Source organism: Mus caroli, unplaced genomic scaffold (assembly GCF_978045245.1).
Source record: "Mus caroli unplaced genomic scaffold, Mus_caroli_1 scaffold_18, whole genome shotgun sequence".
In the NCBI taxonomy this organism is placed as follows: domain Eukaryota; kingdom Metazoa; phylum Chordata; class Mammalia; order Rodentia; family Muridae; genus Mus; species Mus caroli.
In genome coordinates, this window is record NW_028227273.1 from 66,027,170 (window position 1) to 66,048,522 (window position 21,353).

General features: G+C 46.7%; 1 protein-coding gene across 1 annotated transcript in view; it reads right to left on the bottom strand.

The window, feature by feature from the left end:
• The window catches only part of Bltp3a (bridge-like lipid transfer protein family member 3A), a 42,953-nt gene that overhangs the window by 19,635 nt on the left and 1,965 nt on the right, over positions 1-21,353 (bottom strand). Inside the window, exons 2-4 of the mRNA XM_085832542.1 lie at positions 2,001-2,163; positions 1,864-1,902; positions 1,424-1,515 (exon numbers count right to left, since the gene is read on the bottom strand). Of these exons, the coding sequence (XP_085688668.1) occupies positions 1,424-1,515; positions 1,864-1,902; positions 2,001-2,163 (294 nt within the window). The remainder of the gene's footprint in view (positions 1-1,423; positions 1,516-1,863; positions 1,903-2,000; positions 2,164-21,353) is intronic.

Sequence of the window (21,353 nt, forward strand, 5' to 3'; positions counted from 1 at the left end):
AGAAATGCAGATAGTTCAAGACTATGCTCAAGAATGCATCCACCTCCGCCTTGCCTCTGGTAGCCAGCAGGAAACAACACTTATCCATCCCCCGAGAAGCCAGAGATGGCAAAGAGAGAGACACCCAGAAAGAAGGTGGTGGTTCACACCAGTAATCCCAGCACTTGGAGGCAGAAACAGGGGGATGTCTGCGAGTCTAAGACCAACCCGCTCTGGGGATCCCTTCCCCACCTTCAGCACTGGCCCTACAGGTGGACGGACACACACACACACACAGGCGCCTAGCATTTACACAGGTGCTGGTGATGAACCCCAGTCCTCACGCTTTCGAAGCAGGCGCTTCACCCACTGAGCCGTCTCCCCAGCGCCTACAAATACCTCTTTAAAGAAGAAAACAACAAAAGGAATGGGCCTGGAGAACCACACCTTTAATCCCAGAGACAGAGGCAGGCGGATCCCTGTGAGTTTGAGGCCAATGAGTTCTAGGCCAGTTATATAGTGAGAACATGTCTCAAAAGAGAGAAAGAAAAAAAAAAAGATAGAATAAAAAAACAATTTTTTTAGTAAGTTATATTCCGTTAGAAGGAAAAAGAAGCCCCCTGCCCACCCTCCAAAAAGAAACATGAGTGACTCCAGGCATGAAGACATGTATAAACTGTTAAAAGCAGGTACAGTGTGGGCAGCTGAGGGAAGCAATTTGACTGCTGCTTCTGTTACCACCTGAGCACTTACATCTCGAGGTGTTTATCTGAGAAACAAGAGTGCAATGCCCACACAGGCACATCAGAATGGATGCCCATGAAGCCAAACCTACAGGTGAAATGACCGCCCACTGGGTGGAAAGCTGACCATGGTGGCACAGCTGCAAGCCCAGCTCTTGGGACGGGAAGGCAGAAGGATTGGGAGTTCAAGGCCAGCCAGTGCTACACAAAGGCAGCCTGGGCTAAGACCTCGCAGGGTCTGGGGGAGGGCTGAATTCCACCACATGATGGAAGGTAACTCAGTGCTAGGCTCTGTGTCCCCAAGGTCCATAGTGCTGTCATAACAGAGTACAATGGGGCATCTGGGATTTGCTTTCAAAGCCTGGAGTACACGGGAAAAAACGTAGGCAACATGCTGGTAACTGCTGAGGTCTAGCATTTGAAACACAGAGATTTGATGTACTCGCCTTATGTGCTTCAGTTGTAGGTTTGAAGTTCTCAGTAATCACAGTTTAATTTAAGCCAGGAAAACTGAGACACACTTTTCATTCATACAGGTTCACACACATCACAGGCTAAAGCAGGAAGATCCTAAGTTTGAAACCAGCCTGGGCTACAGAGCAAGACCATCTGCCCATCCGTCTGCCCATCCATCCATCCATACACCCATCCGCCTGCTGCCCGCCCGTCTGTCCTCCTCAGCGAGGCTCCCAGGGACTGACCTCTGTCCCGAGGCAAGGGCGATAGGAGACTGCCCGTTGGGGGGACGAGGGTCCTCACAGGTCTGCATCTCCACCTCCACCTTATCCAGACACTGGAACACAGAGAGAGCTAAGCGTCCACACAGAACTCATACAGCACCGGCAGGACAACAGGACTGCACTACAAGCCTCGCACCGCCAACACAAACCACACTTCAAACTTCCTGTCTGGATCTGAGAGAATTTAAGAATGGTGCTTGAGCAGTAAAAAACATTATTAAAAAAAAAAAACAAACGCATGCCAGGTAGTGGTGGTGCGCACCTTTAATCCCAGCACTTGGGCAGCAGAGGCCTGCCTGGTCTACACAGGCTATATAGTCTGAGGCTATTAGAGAAACCCTGTCTCAATAAAAACAAAAAAACAAAAAACAAGACTACTTTCAAGTAGAAAAGCCCATTACCAAGCAGATCGGGTGTGTCTTCAACTTGGTCCACTGGATCTGAAAGAGGAAAGCACAGATGCAGGCCTGTGAGAGCCGCTCCAGAAGTGGACGAGCCTGCTGGCTCGGGACACACAGTGCTCAGACCCCACTCTCACCCGGATGGAGGCCCGATTGCAGTAGACCCTAGTGATGGCCAGCCAGGTAGGCAATTCCAGCACATTCTGCAGAACCTCTTCGTCCAGCTCCAGATGGGTCAGCTGACCCTCCCCTTTCAGAGTGCTCAAGTTGATTTTGTCCGGGGAAAGATTCTTAGTGAACCTGCAGAGGGTGATAGTAAAATATCATCAGCCGGGCGTGGTGGCACATGCCTTTAATCCCAGCACTCGGGAGGCAGAGGCAGGCGGATTTCTGAGTTCGAGGCCAGCCTGGTCTACAAAGTGAGTGCCAGGACAGCCAGGGCTACACAGAGAAACCCTGTCTCGAAAAACCAAAAAAAAGTAAAATATCATCGTTCCCAGGGCACGGTGGTAAATCAGACTGCCGCAGTCAATCACTGCATGGTCTCCACCATCCTCCTGTTACACGGCCTTCTATTTCTGCATCCCCACATAAAAGTCCCCTAAAAAACAGAGCAGCTAGGCCAGATGTATGTGCACACGTGTGATCCTGTATGTGTTGATGAAGTTCAAGGCCACAATGAATCTGAAGCCAGCCCGGGATGCGAGTTACCCTGCCCCAAAGACAACAAGACAACAAAGGACCGTAACTAAACAGAAACACAAATGACAACAGCTGGTGTTTCATTTTCCAAAATTTATCTATTACCATGTGTGCGCGTGACTCATGTGTTTGTGCAACATGCCATGGCACACATCTGAAGATCAGGCTCACACAGCTAACACTGAAAGAGACCTAGAGGAGCTGAAGGTGTGTTTCAACAATTAAAACTGCTGGCTGTGGGCTGGAGAGATGGCTCAGTGTTTAAGAGCACTGACTGCTCTTCCAGAGATACTGAGTTCAAATCCCAGCAACCACATGGTGGCTCACAACCATCTATAATGAGATCTGATACCTTCTTCTGGTGTGTCTGAAGACAGCTACAGTGTACTTACATATAATAATTAAATTAATTAAAAAAAACCTGTTGGATGCTCTTTCAGAGAACTGGAGTTTGGTTCAAGCACCCACATCAAGCAGCTCAAACTGCCTGTTAATTCCAGTTCCCAGGGACCCAATTCCCTCTGCCTGCCCCAAGAGCACCCACAAACACGCACATACAACACCTACAAATAATAAATACATCTTTCAAAAAAAGTTTGGAGTGTATCCTGTGTTGCGAAAAATATTTTAAAAAACGGCCTCACTACCATAGGCCACTCTCTGCCCACCAACTCTCCAGCACAGCCAGCGCTCCCAAGATCCCTTCAATGCCACACCAATCCCACACAACGACCATCCACCCTGTGGTCAGCAGCCACAACACCCAGCAACCCCAGGCTTCCCATGCTACTGCCAGCAACTCTCTGCCCCATGGGACTGGCCAGCCATGCACTGGCGGGCAATGGCCGACCTGTTATCTCACAGAGACTCTGACTCAGAACTCCAAAATCTCTCCACCCAGCTTGATAGGGTCCCACTAGCAGGTCACTACCATGCCAGCCCTGTGCTTCAACGCCCCCACGGCCTCTGTGGTGCACATAAGGCGAACTCACACACCAGGCAGTGGTGGTGAACACTTTTAATCCCAGCACTTAGGAGGCTGGGTTTCTGAGAACAGGACAGACAGGGCTACACAGAGAAACCCTGTCTCAAAAAAGAAAACAAACAAACAAACAAAGGCAAACTCATGCTTTGCCTCCATATCTTTCTCTCTGGAACCCAGTCGAGTCACTGTGAGAAGAAAAACACACAAACTTAGCTCAAAAACAAAGGTAACTCAATGTCTGGCCTCAACAACTAGAACCTAATCCTGTAAGCCTTATTAAATGTGATTCCTCCCAATCTGACGCCTGGCATGCTGACCACGCCCTGGAAGGACAGCAGATGCCCAGAGCAGGAAAGGACAGCGGGCCCTTCCTCTGACACTCCTTTATCTGCCTTAGGAACACACACAAGGGGAACAATTCCTGTGGGCCTCTCTTAACTAACTTCACATTGAAAGGAAAGACTCAAGAAGGTACCACATGTGGATAGAGTTTTGTTTCTGAATCCAATTCAGATCCTAAGAGAATCATTTAGTGCAGCACTTGTCAGGCCCTGGCCCCCTCATGACCTTCACCACCTGTCAACATCCTCTACTCATGAAGGTCACAGGCCGATCACCCTGTGACTGTCCCTGAGGATGTAAGCTCATGAAAACCACTCTCACCTACAGCTACATCCTTCCAGCAGAGCTTCCAAGGGCCAAGGGCAGGCTCTCACCTTAGTTCCACAAGAGGATAAAAGAAAAAGAAAGTCCCAGACTTTAACATGTAAGCTGTCTGATTTTAATTCATTTAATCTGTGTGTGTACCTGTATGTGTGTGTGCCTGTGTGTGTGGTGTATGTGTGTTTTGTGGGAACTGAAGGTAGCCTCCTGCATGCTAAGCACTAAATCTCAAATGCCTTTAGGGGGGGTGGTGTGCACGCCGCTCATCCCAGCACAGCACTTGGTAGGCAGGAGGGAGAGGCAGGAGGATCTCTTAGAGTTTGAGGCCAGCCTGGTCTACAGAATTTAGCTCCAGGACAGCCAGGGCTACACAGAGAAAACCTATCTCCAAACAAAACAAAACAAAACAGACACCAAAAACAAACAAACAATAAAAAATTCTTTAAGCCGAGCTTGGTGGCATATGCCTTTAATCCCAGCACTTGGGAGGCAGAGGCAGGCGGATTTCTGAGTTCGAGGCCAGCCTGGTCTACAAAGTGAGTTCCAGGACAGCCAGGGCTATACAGAGAAACCCTGTCTGGAAAAACCAAAAAAAAAACAAAAAAAAAAAAAAACAAAAACAAAAAAAACCAAAAAACAAAAAGCTTTAAAATCAACTAAGTATGAAGCAGCTTTACTCTTTACACCAGAGACCAGCTATCTACCAACGGTCCTTGCCCCTGAAAACTATCCTTTTCCTGAACACCTGCCCACAAGCAAACAAAAATGTGGTGAAAAAAGAAGTCCATCTACTTGGTCACTTGCTAAAGAACAAAACAAGAAAAAGCAAAGGAGTATAGTGCATGGCCCTGGAAGAGAGGAATGGAGGGGAGGGCCCAAAGGAAGGGGCAGGGTGGGGCAGTGCGGGCGGTCCTAGGGAGGAAAAGCAGGCAGAGCAGGAAGCTGGGCACCTTTGCTATCATCTCCAGGTGCAGCAAGCTCCCTCCAAGCCCCACATACAGTTAAGGGATTCAAAGATCACTATCACGCATAACAGCCCCAGGCTGGCCTCACACTGGCAATCCTACTTTCACTTCCAGAGCCCTAGACTGCAGCTGCCGAGCCCACGGAGAGACTTTCAGAGAAGGCAGGAAGGAGGAGGGGGACTGTAGAGAGATCAGCAGGTAAGAACACTCACTGGAACCCACACTGACAGGAGAGAACCAAATCCCACAAACTATACATACATGTGTGCACACATACCAATGCACACCACACACATCCCGAGATATTTTTAAAGAAAAATATAAAATAACTTGAAAAGCCCACCCAAGGAGAACATATATATTCCATGCATATATAAAGGAGAAAGTACCTTTAACTATATGCTCCCTTCGATAAGAGATAAACTCTAAATGCAGAATAAGCTATATATTTTTAGCACTGAGTGATTATACTAAAGAAATGACATAACTAATTTCTACATTGTGTTCTTTCCAAAATCTCTCTCCAGAGTTTGATATAAAATAAATGACATTCCTCGGGCTGAGAGATGACTCACGCTCTGCAGAGGACCAATGTTGGTTCTCACCATCTGCGGCAGGCAGCTCCCAACTGCCTGTAATTTTATTCCTAGGAGACCCTGCACCTTCTTCTGGCTTCCACGGGCACTCAGACACACGAACACACACACACAACCACACACTTACATACACACTCTAATAATAGTTTCCATCTCATCTGTATAAGTTATTTATATCTTTTTTTATCAGATTTATTATGTATACAGTGTTCTGCCTGCAGTCCAGAAGAGGGCACCAGATCTCACTATAGATGGTTGTGAGCCACCATGTGGTTGCTGGGAATTGAACTCATGACCTCTGGAAGAGCAGCCAGTGCCCTTAACCTCTCATCTCTCCAGCCCTATCTATATCTTATAATCAGGTCTTCCCAGCTTTATTCTGATGCCCCTTTATCTGTTAATCAACCATACAAATGCCAAAATTGTAGGTGCTTATCCCTTAAATGGCATGTTTGTTTACAAACATTGGCATCTTTGGTTATATTTGGTTTCCTGAAAGTGAGTTTGGAATAGAGTCTAGGCTGACCTTGATGTCCTGACCCTCCTGCCTCAGCTTAGCAAGTGCTGGGGTTACGGGCTGAGCCACCCCACTCAAATCCATTCCTCCTCGTCCTGCTAACAGTTCATCCAGAACCTATCTGGCACAGTCTGTACTTGAAGCCTCTCAGAAACGGTTAGAGGACACTTGGAGGAGCAACTAGTGGCATACAACTTGCCTAGCATATCCAAGGACCTGACCTCAAACCCTAGAACTCAATAAATAAATTAAAAAAAAAAAAAAACCTAAGGGGCAAAGGAAGCTGCCCTTTAGTCACCCACAGCCTGCTTATTAACCCCTGGAAGTAGAATAAATCTCAATTTTTGTGTAATGTTGCAGTGTAATATAATCAGAAACTTTCTGAACTTCACCAACCCAATGCAATCAGCAGGGTCCTTCTTGAGAATGCCAGGGCTAATTCATGTCCACCCCAGCAAAACACCCAGTCTCCATCCACCAAGATGCTGGCTGGCAACCACAGAATGCATCCTGTTATCAGCTGGATGATCAAGCAAAGATGTATCAAACATCAAAAGCAGAACACTGATACTCAAAGCCTTTTGGGTTGGGGGTGGGGACTTAGATCAGGTACAGAGTGCATGCCTAGCGAACATAAGACCCTGGGATCAGTCCTCCTCAGTACATTACCCGACCACAGTGATGACTGTGTAAGGATGCATCGCTTACAGATGGGGATACTGGGTGATGGATCCTTAGGCAATTCTTAATGAACATATGTACATGGCTCTAGATATAACAGCATACTGCACACTTAGGCTCTATGATATGCAAGCACACTCTGCATATCTGGTCTGGCACCAACCAAAATATCCTATGCAATTTCTCACCAATAAACAGATTCCACCTTATAAGCATCTCTAAAAAACCAGCATGGATTCCTTAGAAGTAACTCACATGCCCAACACACAAGAAGCCCCAGAGGGGACCCCTAGGGCCAGAAACAAATAAGAATTCAGAACAAAGTGGTACCTTTAATTCCCAGAACTCTCTGAATTCAAGGGCTGCCTGGTCTACACAGTGAGTTCCAGCCCAGCCCCGCCCAGCCAGGGCTACATAATGGGACCATCTTTAAAACAAACAAACAAAAAATACTCCCTAAACTGCTATCTCCTGAGTCTTACAGCAGTGAGAACGAACAGGTTTTAAAAGGTGGTCATGAAGCCGCTTGTTGTGGGGAGGAGCAGGGACACGAGGAACTGAGGCTCTTCCTGTGCTACCAACATTCCGAGCCTTTAAACCCATCAGAGTGGCCCAACTAGATTAGACTGAGGCCATATCATGAGACCAACTGTCTTACGTCAGCCTTGGGAGCCAGGTGAACCCCTCAAGGAACTATGGGAATCTGAATCTGTTAGAAGAAGCTTTTTTTGTGGTGTACCTTTCTGACCTCTGCAGTCCCTGGCACCAACTTTACTCAGCATCCCTCATAGGCCAGGGTGGCTAGAAAGGCTAACAGGAGCTTGGTATCTGTTCCATGTGTGTATGTGGGGAAACATTTTCAGGCCATCTGTTACTATTACTGAGCACAGAGGCTCAGCTGAAATCAAGTTGGAGAAACAGACAGATCAACCTCATCTCTGCCAGAGAAATGCAATCTGCCAAAGAGGCGACGGGAAGGCTCTCAATCACCCTTGCGAACGTGGAACACAATTTTCGGAAGCCAAAGTTTTTAAACCTGCAGACTTTAAGAGCAAGAAATTTTCTTGAGTCAGGGTGCCAAGTAGCCCAGGCTGCCCTTGAATTCAGTACTTAGGAGTTGAGTTCCTGAGTACATATCTCAAATTCCTGATCCTCCTGCCTCAGACACTCTAGTGTGGGATGGCAGGTATATGCCAACATGTCCTACCAAAAAGGATCTTAGATAACCATTAATTTAAAACCTATAATTTGCAAATATAAAACAAAGTGATCAGAAATGAGAAAAGGTTGCCCTTCTGGGCATAAGAGTCATAGCTGGCTGATGCTTAAGCCTGGGACTCAGCACACGACAGACATGGACAGAACCCAGCATTCTCTGCACCCAACTCCACTACCCTGCCCCAGGAACCTGCAGACAGTAGAACCTACAACAACCCCTCTGCTCCAGATCCACAAATGCACTCTGCCCCCTCACTAAAATATATAACAAGACCCTGTCTCCAGCCTCCAAAACTGATGGGCCTGGAGAAATGCTTCAGTGGCCAGGGGCTCTGGCAGCTCACAAATGTATGTAACTCCAGTTCCAGGGGATCGGAACTTTTGGCCTCCTGCAGCACAGCACACACATGATGCACAAGACATATATTCAGGCAAAAGAAAAACATACACACAAGAAAAAAAAATTTTTTTTGGTTTTTCGAGACAGGGTTTCTCTGTATAGCCCTGGCTGTCCTGGAACTCACTTTGTAGACCAGGCTGGCCTCGAACTCAGAAACCCACCTACCTCTGCCTCCCAAGTGCTGGGATTAAAGGCGTGCACCACCACGCCCGGCTGGAGTTTTTGTTTGTTTGTTTGTTGTACCAAAGACTTTTCTAGCTACTGTTTTTTTTTTTTTTTTTTTTTTTTTTTGGTTTTTCGAGACAGGGTTTCTCTGTGTAGCCCTGGCTGTCCTGGCACTCACTTTGTAGACCAGGCTGGCCTCGAACTCAGAAATCCGCCTGCCTCTGCCTCCCGAGTGCTGGGATTAAAGGCGTGCGCCACCACGCCCGGCTTAGCTACTGTTTTCTAATTTAATTCTATTACTCTCAGGGAACACACTAAGTTTTCAGTATCTTGAATTTTTTTTCATTTTTTAAATTTTCTTTATTATGTGTGTTTTGACTGCATGTATGTATGAGCACCCCATAAATGTCTGGTACCCACAGAGGCCAGAGGGTGTCATATTCCCTGGAACTAGAATTACAGGCAGTTGTGAGCATCTGTGTGGGAGCCGGGGATCAAATCTGGGTTCTGCAGAAGAACAGCCAGTGTTCTCACCTGCAGAGCCGACTGACAGCTGCTCAGTATCTTGAAAATTATTCAAAGAATTTATTGATCAAGGTATGGCCTACTTGGTGTACACACTCCTTGTGCATTTGAAATGAGAATTCTGCAGGTGCTGTGTGCAGTATTATAAGAACCCCTCTATATAACATAAATAGAAAAACCCTAGTCTTTTACAGAAATAAGAGAACTTTCCTGTAGGTCCTAGCTTCCTCTTCATTCTGAAGAACGTCCTTCAGTAAGTACACCTTGTATTGGGGCTAGAATCCTCACTTTTACAACTAAAAATATCTCTACCTCATCTATTTTGTCTTGATTACTTTTCTACTGCTGAGATAAAACACCAAGATCAAGATAACTTTAGGATAATAGTTTTATTTTTAGCTTACGGTTCCAGAGGGCTAGAGTCTATGACAGAGCAAAAGGATTAGCTGGAACAGCAGCCCAGACCTCATATGTCAAACTACAAGCAAGAGACAGGGAATAACTTGAAACAGCATGAGGCTTTTGAAATATCAAAGCTTACCCCTGTGGCGTACTTCCTCCAGCAAGGTCACACTTTTAGTCTTCCCCAAACAACAACAGCTGGAGACCAAGTATTCAAATGCTCAAGATTTGCCAAGGAAGTCTTTCAACTGACCACATACCTTTAAAGGACATTTTAGCTGGGTATGAAGTTTGTAGAGCTTCTTTCAGCTATTGAAGTTTCATCCACCATCTTCTGCTGTTGAAGTAATCTCCCACTGCTTTCAGGGTCTTAATCTTTCACTGTCACTAATAGGAATCTTAGGTCTGTCACTGGCTTGAGATAGTCTCTCATGTAATCCAGACTGACCTTGAACTTGCTGTGTAGCCAGAGATGACCTTGAACCTCCTGTTTTCACAGTGCAACTAGAGGCTTTGAGGACGTGTGTTGAGCAAGCTATTCCCAGACCAGAAATGGTTTTCTTTGTTCTTATCTTGATTTAGCTGGACATCTTGTAGCTAATAAAACCTGCCTATGATAACACTTCCATGGAAGAACAACCACATGCCATATAACCCATCCATTTACAGTGCACGAGTCAGTAACTTAGTACTGTCAGTTGTGCAACCACAAGTAAAACCAACTTTAGAGCAGTTTCATTATCCCTTCACTAAGAAAACCCATGCCTTTGCTGCCACCCCCCCCCCTCATTAGTCCCTCAGAGCAGTCCTAGTCAACCATCAGTTCATGTGTCTATAGTTTTGCCTATTTGGGATATCTAATATAGTAGGAATCATAGATGGTCACTCTTTACTTAAAATAGCACAGCATTTTGTGCCTGTACACATACATGTATGTTTATGTCCATGTGTGTGCCTGCATATGAGTGTGCACACAAGCTGTGTGTGAACAGACACGTGCTGATCAGAGGATAACATCAGGCACCTTCATTCTTAAATTTCAGCAAGTATGCTGGCTCTTTTTCATGGCACTTCCTAGGCAGTCGGCCATGTCAAGATAAAGCTGAATAAATCCTTTCCAGCCACCAGCTATCAAAAACAAAAACAAAACACTGAAAAACCAAGTATGATGGGTGGCATATGCCTTTAATCCCAACACTTGGGAGGCAGAGGAAGGCAGATTTCTGAGTTCAAGGCCAGCCTGGTCTACAGTGTGAGCTCCTGGACAGCCAGGGCTACACAGAGAAACCCTGTCTCCAAAGAGTAAAGGGTCACATGGTCTGAATCAGTGGGAGCAACAAACAAGGGTTTCCCATGACGCAGGTTGTCTTGAGCCACAGCAGAATGCTCCTACTGTGGGGTAAGGGACATTCTTGCTATAGACTAAGGAAGACTGAACAGAGGACGCTCAAATCTGTTTGCAGATGCCAGGGTGAGGTCTCAACTTGGTTACTCTAAGCAAAGGTGAGGAGGGGATTCCTGGACTGTGCAGGATGCTACTGTGTTGTAGTGACTGGGGCCTGAAACAGCTAACAGAATCTAAAGACATTTTAATCTCTACTGTATTTAAACTTACTGTGCTGTTGGCTTTTTGTTGATTTTAAAATAAGACCTTATGCATCCTAGGCTGGCTTTGAACTCTCTGTACAGTAAATACTATTTTTCTATCTTGTTTTACTATCTGCTGATGCGTAACAAATCTCTCTATGCCTAATACCGTAACACAGCAAGCATGTTATTAAATCAGTGAACTCTATGCTATAGAATGTGTTCGAGGAGGGTGCTCAGTTGGTAAAGTGCTTGCTGTTCAAGTGTAAGAACCCAAGCCTGGATTCCCCAGCATGCTCACAGAATGCCAAGTTGTTGCCATGGCACTTGGTGAAGGCAGGGAGGGGCTGATCTAATCCTGGGGGGCTTGCTGGCCAGGCAGTCTACAAACAGGTATTCCAAGTTCATTAAGAGACCCTTTCCAAAAAATCAGGTGGAAGAGCTACAGAGGACGACACTTAACATTACCAGACTCTCATGTGACAAGAGGGAAGATCACATACAGCTAGCCTGGGTTGACCTCAGACTCGCTATGTAGTCAAAGCTAGCCTCAATCTCTCAATCTCTGCCTCCACCTCCCAAGTACTGGAATTACCCAGGCTCAAACTCTTTAGACAAGGGCTCATTCCAGTTCAGGCTGTCCTGGAAATCACTGTGGAGAGCAGGCTGCTCTCAATTCTCCCGCCCCAGCCTCTAGCACCTGGGTTACAAGCACGAGTCACCTTGCTGGCTTTAGAGAGTACGTCCAGCTATAAGACTCTGCCATCAGCAACAGCAAATCAGCATCTCCCCCCAGTCAGCATTTGTCACACTCCTCATCCAAGGTGACAACCCAAAGCAACTCTTGCTGAGACCCACGATCTAAAGGATCTTACTCCATGAGAGGAAAGGTTGGCGCCTTTGCATCTCCCTCCTCTAAGGCCCTCACAGGTCTGACCAGGAGCCAGCTTAAGCTGTCTGAATCTGGGTGAGCGTAGGAAGCTGTCCCGCACTGGAACAGTTTCTACTGGACCTCAGGCTCTAAACTTTACACTTAGACGTGAAAATTGCAGGGGCTGGAGAGATGGCTCAGTGGTTTAAGAACACTTACTACTCTTGGAAGAGAACCGAGATCCAATTCCCTGCACCCACATGGTAGCTCACAACTGCCTGTAACTCCAGTTCCAGGGAATCTAATGCCCTCTTCCGGCTTCCACAGATACCATATGCACGCAGTGCACAGACACACCGGTAGGTGAAGCACGCACCGCACTTCCAGTCAGTCACTTACTAATATCTCACTACTCATATTCTCCAAAACTTTCTTTAAAGTTAGACTTATCTTATGAGCAAAAGTGCTTTGCCTGCAAGTATGTGTGTGTGCCAAGTCTGTGCTATACCACAGAGTCAGAAGAGGGCACTGGATCCCCTGGAAGTGGAGTTTCAGAGAGTTTTGAGTTCTTTTTTTTTTTTAAAGATTTATTTATTCATTATATGTAAGTACACTGTAGCTGTCTTCAGACACTCCAGAAGAGGGCGCCAGATCTTGTTACGGATGGTTGTGAGCCACCATGTGGTTGCTGGGATTTGAACTCTGGACCTTCGGAAGAGCAGTCGGGTGCTCTTACCCACTGAGCCATCTCACCAGCCCGAGTTTTGAGTTCTTAACTACTATAGCCTCTAACCTCCTTCAAAACTCTTCAGTTATGGGCTGTCAGCCAAGTTATATACAACCAACAACATGTATCTGAGCATACATGTAAAAGATTACTTAAGTAGGCAAACGAAGAACAGCCTGCCTAATGCGTGTGGCTCATTCCTGGTTTCCTAGAAAGTTAGTACAGTCTTCATGCCCTTCACCTAAATAGCTAACATTAATTTTAAACTTTAGCTCTCCCTCTTTACAATCAATACAGACTGATAACATGGGCGGATTTCTGAGTTCGAGGCCAGCCTGGTTTACAAAGTGAGTTCCAGGACAGCCAGAGCTATACAGAGAAACCCTGTCTTGAAAAAAACCAAAAAGAAAAAGAAAAGAAAATATTCTCTAGTACTTGTTTCTGGCACCAGTAACAGACAGATAAAGGAGACTGCTTGATACCTGGCTGAACTGGAGTACCTTTCCCCAGAGCTAAGGCTTCCCAATTCCAAGACACACTCTCAAGTCCACATGTGGGGATGCTCCGGCGGGAGGACTGTGGTTCCCAGTCAGCATGGGCTGCCTGCCGAGGGAAAAGCTGTCTCCAGCATGGGTCTCCGTGCACCGGTCTTCCCTCACACACCTGACTTACTTGTACCACTCCTCTAACTCTGGTTCCGTGGGGGGGGTTTCATTGTTTCTTTTTGCTGCAGTTACTTAGTGACAGAATGTGTACTCACAGCCCCTAGCATGCACACAGCCCCTAGCATGCACACAGCCCACAGCGTGCACACAGCCCCTAGCGTGCACACAGCCCACAGCGTGCACACAGCCCACAGCATGCACACGATAGCACACATACAGAAAGGAAAAGACAGCCTGCAGGTGGTGGTCTCTCTCACCCCAAAACCCAGTGTCTTCATAGACTAAGCCACGGTATCTCCCTGTCCTTAGACTCTATTGAAGACACCAAGAGGGACGACAGCCCCTCTGCTGTGGGGCTACTATCCATCTGGAGAAAGAGCTGGGCTGTGAGTACAACCATTCTCACTGATTATTCTTTCGCCAGGTCCTATAAAGTGAGGTAACTAAAGGCCCTCTAATGACTGAGTAAACTCCCTAAGGGATCAATCCAGTGTACACACTCTGGCTCTTTCACCCTCTGGTGGCTTGAATGAAAATTGTCTCTGTGGGGTTTGAACGTGTGAATGTTTGGTCCCCAGTTAATGAACTGTTTGGAAAGGCTTAGGAAATGAGTTCTTGTAGGCAGGTATGTCTCTGGGCAGTGTCTAGGTCTCTGCCTGCTACCTATGGATCAACATGCAACTCTCACTTAATAGTAGGTACAGCACCACACCTGTCTGCTTCCCGCCATGATGATAATGGACTAAGTCTCTAAAACTGTGAGCAAGGCCCCCACCCCCATTAAATGCATCCCTTACAAGAGCTGCCTTATTGTTGTCTTTTTTTTTTTGGGGGGGGGGGGGGTCGAGACAGGGTTTCTCTGTAGCCCTGGCTGTCCTGGAGCTCACTTTGTAGACCAGGCTGGCCTCAAACTCAGAAATCCGCCTGCCTCTGCCTCCTGGGCGCTGGGATTAAAGGCGTGCGCCGCCACGCCCGGTGGTTGTAGTCTCTTGGGAGCGACATCACAGTAACTAAGACACGCTATGCTATGGCCCCAGTCTCCCCACAGCACGCGCCATGCACGAGGAGACATTGCCTTCTCTTTTCCAGCTCAGTGAAAGCATTCATCCCTACTCCATTACAAGATCTACCCGTGGAAACAAGTGGAAGGCAGCATGACAGACAGTCTGACTGTAACTCCAGCCCCAGAAGGCAGAAACAGGGCAATCTCAAAGCAAGCTGGCCACTGAGATTAGCCATTCTGGGGAGTTCTGGGTTTGACTGACAGTCTGCCTCAAGGACTAAGTCTGGAGAACACTGGAGGATAATCCCCAGTGTCGACACTGAGTCTCCTCTTTCGTACACCGTATCCATATCCACTCACACTCAAAGTTACGCATGCCCACATGCATAGCACACACGGGAATGTGAGAAGTGAACGCGAATGGGTGGGGAGATGGCACAGCGGGTAAAACACTTGCCACACAGAAGGATGACCTGAACCTGGTCCCAGAATCCACATAAAGTACAAGAAGAAAACTGACTCCACGAACTTGTCCTCTGGTTTCTACACACATGGGAGACTCACACACTCTACAATAAGTGTGTTTATTTTGTTTTTGTTTGTTTGTTTGTTGTTTTTAGTTTGGTTTTGGTTTTTCAAGGTTTCTCTGTGTGGCCCCAGCCGACCTGGAACTGGCTCTATAGAACAGGCTGGCCTAGAACTCAGAGATCACCTGCCCAAGGTGGAATGTTCCAGAGAAGAGCAGCAAAGTCCCTGTGCCAAGATGGCACAGTGAAGCAGTCATGTTCTTTTTAAAATGTGATTTCCAATCTGGCATGGCAGTGGGCACATATAATCTCGGCACTAGGGAGACTGAGGCAGGAGGATTGATTACAAACTCGAGGGCTACACAGTGAGAGAGACCACGTCTCAAAAAAAACCATGTAGCTGGCTGTGTAGCCCCAGAGCACTTGCCGAGTGTGTGGGACCCTAGATTCAATGCCCAGCATTCTTCTGCGGAGAAGAACCAAGTCCAAAACAGCGCGTGTGCAGTTTTATAGACAGGAAACTAAAATTCCAAGAAGCTAAGAAACTAGCTGAGCACACGGCTTTGAATTCACAGAAAGTGAGTCCTAGGGCTCTCGAGAGCTGGAGTCTCTAGTCCTCTAGCTCTCTAGTCCTAGAGTCTCTGCCGTGCAGCATGCTCTCAGCTGACTTCTCAAGGCAGGCACGTCTCACTACTGAGATCCACTCCTGCCTGTGCTGCTGAAGACTACAGCAGGCCCTGAAATGTGCTAGACCACTAAGCTGGTATACTCCGTCCTCAAGTTTTCTTAAATTGTTTTTAGATTGATTTTACTCAGTGTGTTTCGCTAACATGTATGTTTCCCTAACATGTGTGTTTATATACCAATTGCAAGCCTAGTGCCCTCAGACCTTAGGAGAAGACATTGAAACGGCAGTTATGCATGGTTCTGAGCACCACATGGGTGCTGGGAACTGAACCCAGGTGGGCCGCAGGGACAACAGTGCTCTTAACTGTTGAGTCACCTCTCTAGCCCCAAAGTTTCTGGTTTTAATGAAATGTTACCAGAAAAAGAGTCATGAAGAGGCTGGGACTATGCAGGAGAGTCTGAAGGGAGAACAGGGCAGGGGGTAGGAGGAGAGAAATGTATAATTGTATAATTTTTTAAAATGTAAATTTATTTTAAAAATTAAAATAAAGTACTTTTTACAAGAAGCATAAGTCTGAGGTGGTGCCACACACCTTTAAACCCAGCACAAGAGAGGCAAAGGCAAGCAGATCTCTATGAAGTTCAAGGCCAGCCTTGTCTACATGAGTTCCAGGACAGGCAGGCTTACACAGAGAAACCCTGTCTTGAAAAACAAAATACAAGTATTATCTTTTGCCAGGCATAGTGGCTCAGCCATGTAATGCAAGACTCAGAAAACTCAGGAAGGAAGAGCTATTTACCAAATCCCAGACTAAATCAGCTACACAGAGAGACTATCTCAAGCCAATACATAGCTTAGCAGGTGACAGGTTCTAACAGCAAGCTCCAGGGCCTGAGTTCAATGCAAGGGACCACAAGGTGGAAGGAGAGAGAAGACTCTACTTGAAACAGGCACACTCGCACATAGACACACTGAAACACATACAAATATGAGAGAGAGAGACACTGTCTTAAAAATCATAAGAAAGGGGGCTGGAGAGATGGCTTAGTGGTTAAGAGCCATCTAGAGTGCTCTTCCAGAGGTCTTGAGTTCAATTTCCAGCAACCACATGGTGGCTCACAACCATCTGTAATGGGATCTGATGCCCTCTTCTAATGTGTTTGAAGACAGTAACAGTATACTCCTATATATAAATTAAATATTTTAAAAAATCACAGGAAAGCTATGCAATTCAAACATCTATTTCTGTGGGAAAAAATAAAATGATGTGTCAATGGGTTGCTAAGATTACAGAGCAGAAGACCAAATGACCCCTTTAACTCATTTACTATATAATAGTTATTCTGACAGCTGCCCCATGCAATCCAAGTTAGAAACAATTTCTGCCATGGTTGGAAATGCCCCATCTCCACTGTCCCTTTGTAATCTGAATATTATTCTGGGATGACATCGTGTGTTTAGGGATGGGACATCCGAGATTAAAAACCGAACAGAGACTGGACTCTCTTTAGCTCCGTCGGCACGTGCTAAGCAGCACGCATGGCTTCAGTCCTCAGAATCGCACAGACTGAGCAGACAGACGGAGGATTCGTGTGCTTTACCAAACGGAAGGTTTCTTTAAGCTTTGCTTTCCTGTGGGTTTTGAGACAAGGCTCCATACTGTACCGCAGCCCAATCTCAAGACTGTAGGCAATCCTCCTGCCTTCAGCTTCTCAATTGTTGAGAGCCACCACATCCAGCTTTTCAAAATAAAATTATATGCATCTTTCAGAATGGCCAAAATGAGAGGACAGAAAATGCCAAGTGTTGTCAAGAATCTGGGTACTCAGATCCCACCCCCTCCAGCTGTAGCCATGCCCATTAGGGCATCATGTAAGAATGCATTCATGAAAACCCACAGTCTACAACCCAGTCTCAAACAGACTCTGGACGGTGTGTGTCAAAAGACACATTCATAATGGTACTCACTGGGAAAATACAAAATATTCAACCACAGCAAGTATAAGTAAAGTGGATTATGTTCCCACAAACAAAAAGATCATGCGGTCTGCAACACGCTGTAAGCATGCTCTCGGCTAAAACAACAGACAGGGGCTAGGGAGAGGCTGGTTGGTCACACTCACTGTGCCAGCACGAGGACCTGCATTCAGTCCTCAGCATCCACACAGAGTCAGCCATGCTAGAGCAGGCTGCTAATCTGCTCTAGGGAGGCAGAGGCAGGAGGATTGCAGGAGTTCACTGGCCAGCTAGCTCCTCCTCACCTTCATCAGTGAGTTTCAGGTCCCAGGGAGAAAACTGCTGGACAGCTACTGAGAAATGACATGTAAGCACATTCACACACATACACAAGAACACACACACAATGCTTACGCCAAATAGCAGATACAGTGGTGCAAACTCGTAACACATACATACATAGTAAATAAAATGCTTATAAACACGTTTATGGATGCATGAATGAATGAATGACAACGATGGCTGGGGACAACTGGTAGTGTTTACCTTCCATGCATGAGGCACTCACTGGGTTCAATCTCTCGGACCCCAGGGCGGGAAGTGGGCAAGCTAAAAGCAGTGCACAACTCTACACCTTAGACTGGAGAGTTTGAAGCCAACATGGGCTACAGAAACTCTGTCTCAAGAAATGAAAAATGGAGATGTGGCTGAGCTCAAGGGCAGGACACTGGCCCCAGGTGCACAAAGCCCTGAGTTCTAGACCCTGTACTACAAAACCAAAATACCAATTCAAACAAAAATTTTTAAAGCATATACACTATGCAATCCCACTCTATAAAACAAGATGTTGGTTCCATTTTGATGGAGGTAATTGTGAAAGAAAGCAGGGCGGGGGGGGGGGGGGGGGAAGCGCCTCTGAGCACTGGGAATATCGCTTCTCCAGCAGAGGCTTCAAGTGGGTGCCGTGTACAGACTGACACACAGAACAGACAGTGGAGCATCATAATCACCAATGGGGGTTGGTGGGCAGCTCCAGGATGCAGCCTGCACTGAAATCTCCCTCCATCACTCGCTTGCTGTGACTGTGGGCAAGTTATTAACCCTTCTGCTGAAATACTTCCTCTGTAAAGAAAGCTTAAGGCCCGCGGCAATAACTTCAGTCATCACAAGACTGCAAGACCCTTACTAGTTCAGACAGCCATCAATAAATGCTGCCTTAGTAAGTACATAAATACGAGTGGCTTATTGTTTATTCTAAAGCAACATCAGAAAAAGTGAGAAGAGACAGATTTTGAGCGTTCAGTAGCAAACAGACAGAATTCTCACCAGAGAGGTGACGGTGTTAACCTCTAGTCTGGCACAAAGGAACCTGACTACAAGGTGAGAATAGTCTTCCAGATTTCCACCTAGAGGCCGCTGGGAGCCGAGGCCTGTGCGGCCCTGGCCATAGGGTGGAGTGGCCCAGCCGATCGCTCTTCAAGACCTTTCAGAGCTTTGATACTCTGGAGTACTGGAAGGCCCCGGTCAGGAACAGCAACAGCTCAACTCAGTCAGAATTCCTTGTCCTCCAAAAGGGAGTCTGAAACTTCCTATGACTTCCTATGCACCTCCATTTTAAAATCTTGGGCGACATTTTCTAGTCACTCTGAGTAAATACCTAAGATTTCCTGTGAGTTTTTGCCACCCATGCTTTGACCCTGACCCTAACTCCTCCAGCCATATCTTACAACTACTCTTTACTACTGCTACTATTATTACTATTATTATTATTATTATTATCATTATTATTATTTGGTCTTTTTGAGACAGGGTTTCTCTGTGTAGTCCTGGCTGTCCTCAGACTCAGATCCACCAGCCTGCTTCTGAGCTCTGGTACCACCACCGCCCGGCTACACCTACTCTTTATTAAGCACTCCTTCAACGTCAGGCCCTATAACGAACACTGCATCCCTACTTCTCAGAAACATTCTTGCCAGCTCCCATTACTCTTCTCATCACTTACAGTCAATAACAGCATAGCTGGGGACACCCTCCCTGATCAAGAACAGCAGGGCTAGACAGATCTGCTTTGTCCGAGTGGCTCCAAAGCCCACGCCCTTTCCATTTACAGAGTGCCCTGGCCGATTGCACATCCTACCTTATACCCTCTTATTTGTCCAATCCCAGGTCACTAGCTGAGGTGGTCTAAAGCAGGAAACCCCAGGCATGGTGGGGTTACACCAGCATGACCAGTACTCCAAAGGCTGAGCCAGGTGCATTCTCAAGAAGAGAGAACAACAGGAAAAAACGAAATCAGTGAAAAGTCTATTTTAGCATTTGTTTAGGGTCTTAATAAATGGCTCACATAGGCCTCAAATTCAAGGCCTTCCTGCCTCAGTCTCCCAAATGCTGAGATTACAGGTGTACACCACTACTCCCAACAAATTCCCACAATTTTCTAAATAAATAACTATTTCATGTCGGTAAGTAGAACTCTTTTCACGGGTCCACTTCAATGAACATTCAATGGGGTGTTAAAGCGATTCACATTGGACAATGGTCATCTAAACCATGGGTAAAATTCCAGCAGCCTCTCCAGCGCCTTGGCCAGTACCTAGCTAGGGAATGCAATCAAAAGAAATAGCTGAGTTCGAGGCCAGCCTGGTCTACAAAGTGAGTTCCAGGACAGCCAGGGCTATACAGAGAAACCCTGTCTCGAAAAACCAAAAAAAAAAAAGAAATAGCTGAAATTAATAAACTCACTGGAAGGCAATTTGTTGTCACTGGCCTGTCCTCTCTGCTGTAGGCTACTGTCCCAGGAGGCACTGCTCTGTCAGACACCTGCCACACCACAGTTAACGCAGGAACTCTACAGACCTCCCTATCAGGTTCCACAAGCCACCTCCCTAGCTGTGGTGGAGAGTACAATGCATATCAAAGTCTCACAGGACTAAGGAGTGAGTCTGAGGTAAACAAAGGCCCTGGGAATTTGGGCCAACCAGATCCAGGTCCTACTCCTCTGCAGGGGGCTGAAGTTGCTGCCAAAACACAACCTCTTCCTCCTCCCAACCCCTGGGAGATCAGAAACAGCCCTCCACATCAGATGTACTGTCCCTATTTTTCTTAAAGCAAACAGGCTTTCTGCTCCCAGGAATCACCAAATGTGCCGGGAAAGACTGTTGCCAGCTCAGGTTACATGACACCCTGTCTTAAAAAACAAAAACAAAAAACAAAAGCAAAGGCTCCAGGGTGTCTCATTAACACTGTATGCTCACAGGAGGTACAGGGAACACGTGTGCACACAGGGGAAGTGCTCCAGAGTAAGGAAGCTGCTTCTGTCTAGGCCTTTATCTTCTGGGAAAGTCACTTAGCTTTGCTAAGCTTGCTTCCACCGTCAAGAAGCCAGTCATAAGCCTTTAACCCCAGCGCTTAGGGGGCAGAGGCTGGAGAATCTCCGGGACTTTGAGACCAGCCTGGTCTAAATATCAAGTTTCGGGACACCAAGACTACACATACTGAGACCTTGTCTCAAAAGGAAGGAAGGGGGGAAGGAGGGAGGGATGGAAGGAAGAAGAAAAAGAGGAGGGGGGTGGAAGTAGCGGGAGGCATGGGACGACAGCAAGGGTCCTTCACTTATTCCAGGATGCTCTGAGAGACACTCAGATGTGTGCACTCCTAACCCCCACACAAACTGCTACAGAAAAAAATGCCTAAAGCCAGGCATGGTG